Source organism: Nicotiana tomentosiformis, chromosome 10 (assembly GCF_000390325.3).
Source record: "Nicotiana tomentosiformis chromosome 10, ASM39032v3, whole genome shotgun sequence".
NCBI classification, from domain to species: Eukaryota; Viridiplantae; Streptophyta; class Magnoliopsida; order Solanales; family Solanaceae; genus Nicotiana; species Nicotiana tomentosiformis.
This window is the reverse complement of record NC_090821.1, coordinates 58,757,119-58,760,683: the sequence shown is the minus strand read 5'-3', so window position 1 is coordinate 58,760,683 and position 3,565 is coordinate 58,757,119. Positions and strand designations below refer to the sequence as shown.

The 3,565-nt window shown below is 33.9% G+C and overlaps 1 protein-coding gene across 1 annotated transcript; it reads right to left on the bottom strand.

Moving 5' to 3' along the window:
- Positions 1-212: 212 nt before the first annotated feature.
- On the bottom strand, positions 213-1,052 carry LOC138900246 (uncharacterized). The gene has a single exon (XM_070186965.1). The coding sequence runs from the start codon at positions 1,050-1,052 to the stop codon at positions 213-215; it is 840 nt and encodes a 279-aa protein (XP_070043066.1).
- Positions 1,053-3,565: the final 2,513 nt, after the last annotated feature.

Below are 3,565 nucleotides of genomic sequence, written 5' to 3'. Positions count from 1 at the left end.
GCAATCATCCTTGTCTCCTTCCTTGAGTGTCATCAACAACATTGACTCAACTTCTTCTTTCTTGTCGTCAACAAGGTTAGCTTTTTCTTCAACATTGCTACGACATTCCCAAAAGTAATGGCCAAATTTATGACAATTATAACACTCAATTTTTGATTTGTCATATCTTTGTCCATTATTTTCTTGGTAGTAGACCCGTCCTCTTCCTCCACTCAAAATGTCTGGTGGATTTTAACTTCATTGTTGAAGTTGTTAGCGTTGCTTCTTCCTCTTCCATGACTGCCACGACCTCGTCCCCGTCCATTCCCTCGATAGCTCTTTTCACCTCCATAATCTTTGAAGGATGCTTGAGTTTTAAGAAGTTGCTCCAATGGCACTTCTTGTCTCCACTTGATATTTTCTTCATGGGTCTGTAAAGAACCCTCCAATTGCTCTACCATCATAGAGTCTAAATCTTTAGACTCCTCAATAGCACACACCATAAAATCAAATTTAGGTGTTAAAATACGAAGGATCATTTCTACCACACGGACATCTTTTATGTCCTCCCCATATCTTCTGAATTGATTTACAACAACCTTCACTTTTGAACAATAATCTGAAATGCATTCAGATTCTTTTATTTTTAAAACTTTAAAATCATCCCTTAGAGTTTGAAGTTTTACCTTCCTCACCTTGTCAACTCGTTGAAGAGAATTTTGTAAAATCTCCCAAGCTTCCTTTGAAGTGTTAGCATCTGCCACCTTCTCGAACATGGCATCATTCAGACATTGATGGATGAGCGCGAGGACTTGTTGATCCTTCTTCCTTGTCTTTTCCAAGACATCTTTTTCATTTTGAGGCAGAGCTTTCTCATTATCGGGTTTTGCATACCCTCTATCTACGATTCCCCACACATCCTGAGAGCTAAGAATGGCTTTTATATGTAGACGCCATTTCTCATAATTATCTTTTGTGAGACGGGGGTACTGAAAATACAGCGTACCATTATTTGTCATGGCTCTGATACCACGTTGTTGGGAAAAATAATCCCGCTCAGGAATAATATCCATGACAAATAATAATAACACAAGAGAGTAACAACGACACCAACTCTTTTAATGGGTAAAATACAATACCCGAGCGGAGCAATATAACCACTATAATATTACAACTTAGTAGTGTTAAGAGACTACTACAATCTTGAAAGAAATAACACTCTTTAATTAAAATACCTCACTACAATATTACTCACTCACTATTTATCTCATAGACTACAATCTGTGGATTACTCTCTCTAACTTCTATTGCTTCTCTCTTATTTTGGTGTGATTGAAATGAAGAATGGAGGCCTCTATTTATAGTAAGAGATATCATTCAACTACTACAAAGAAGATGTCTTGTTGTTGATTTAGTCCTATAGTTTTTCAACAAAGTTAGGTACCTCCCATTTTTTTCAACAAAATTGTCAACAAAGTTAGGCACCTCCCGTTTTCTTCAACAAAATTGTCAACAAAATTAGGCACCTCCCATTTTGTTCAATAAAGTTGTCAACAAAGTTAGGCACCTCCTATTTTCTTCTTTGTATTTCTTTAATATGAGCCCCACAGTTTTCATTGTTGAAGAAGGAAGACAATTTCATCAAGCTTTTGAAGTTAAGATTCAATTTTCAGAGTTTCTTCTATTTCTTAATCTTCTCTTGTGTTCTTCATTGTTATATTTGATCCTTAGTCTTATGAAATCTTCCATGGGTATGATTATGCATGACAACTTGTTTGGATGGTTGTTACATGTTGTATTGTATAGTAATGTTACTTTAAATACAATATTTATTTTGATTATTACTTAAATTTTATTGTAACGTATCATCAAATCTATCGTTACGTTACGAAAAAAAGTGCCACTTTATGTAACGACTGATTTGTTGTGGTCGCGACGTTGCCTTGTTTTTCTCTCATCTTGCCCATCCTTATTATTAAATAATTCTATTTTATCTTTTATCCTACCTTTTTGGATAATAATTCTATTCTTGTATCTTACTTTTTTTTGTAATATTGCTAGTTTATTATTCATATTATTGGTGCATTACATCATGAAATGATGACGAACAATACAATCTATCAAAATATTATATACATAAAAATGATACAACAATACAACACGATACGATACATTATAAAGTGACACATAACAACCATCCAGACAAGTTGTTAAGCATGCTTGGGATATGTCAGGATTAGTTCGCTCAATGCGAGTTAAACTTGTTATTTTGCTCAGCTGCAAATAAACATGAAATCAATTCAGAATTTTTTAAAAGTATTTTTCAAAGTACTGCTACTTTAATAACAACTAGTTGGGTCAGCCCGGGATGATTTTCTAAATGTTTATACAATCAAACACTAAATAGAACTAATAGGAAAGAAGGTCTACTTATAATTAGAGTAAAATATATATGTCATAGCAAAACCAAGATGTAAAATATATAATCTTGTGCATATAGAGAAATCACAAGGAGTAGTTTCATTGAGCAGAATTTTACTACTAACATATATATGTACGGAATTCGTTAACTGTGACACTATCATCATAACTTCTCACCACATGGTCATGTGCTAATATTGATACTCTAAGAGTGTGCATATGATTTTATCACTGAGTTGCATCACATTTGACATACACACTTGACATGTAGGCATAGAGTTAAATTTTCCTCTTGCCATTTGAAAATGAAACATTTACTTATTGAAAGCTTTAGAAAAAATTACAGTTTTCAAACTTACTCATACTTTTGGTTTTTTCGGTGAAGGATTTGGGATTTACTGTTATACTTGCAAAGCATGCCTATTTTTTCGTAACTGTGAATGAGCCGAGCATCATATCTCTTAGTTACTTCGTGTACCATTTTTTATTATATTGTTATGCACTGTTGCTAGTTATTAGAGTTGGACTCTGACCCTTGTCCCAGCTTGTCACTACTTCCAACCTAAGGTTAGGTTTGTTAGTTATTGAGTACATGGGGTTGATTGTACTCATACTACACTTTTGCACCTTGCGTGCAGACTTGAATGCTGATGTTACTGTGTATGACGAGATCTAGCATTAAAGACATTCCTCATTCCGGTAATAGCTGCCTCTTATTCATGGTAGCTCTAGACTTAGGAAAAATCTATTTATTTATAATTCAGACAGATGATGTATTTATTTTACAATAGCTTTGTAAAGTCTAAATCTCAAAAGTTCATAATTTGTACTACCAGTACTTGGAAAATGTATAAGATTCAATATTTTCTTTTATTTATTTGTCTCATTAAATTTTATTGGAATTGGTTTATTGTCAATTGGCTTACTTAGCGGGTTGGGTTAGGTGCCATCACACATAGTTTGATTTTGGGACGTGACAATAGAGGTATACCCAAGTATTTAAATGGTAGTTCTCCATAGGTGTATCCTAACCGTTGTTAAAAATTATATCCCTTTCTTCCTGTATCACCCCTCCACAATATAATGAACTTTTGCCTAGGTTAGCTTGTAAACCTGAGGCAAAGGAAAATTGATGAAAACACTGATGAAGGTGATATACAGACCC

Excerpts from the sequence above, each read along its gene's own strand:
- LOC138900246 (XM_070186965.1), bottom strand. The coding sequence starts at position 1,052 with ATGGATATTATTCCTGAGCGGGATTATTTTTCCCAACAACGTGGTATC.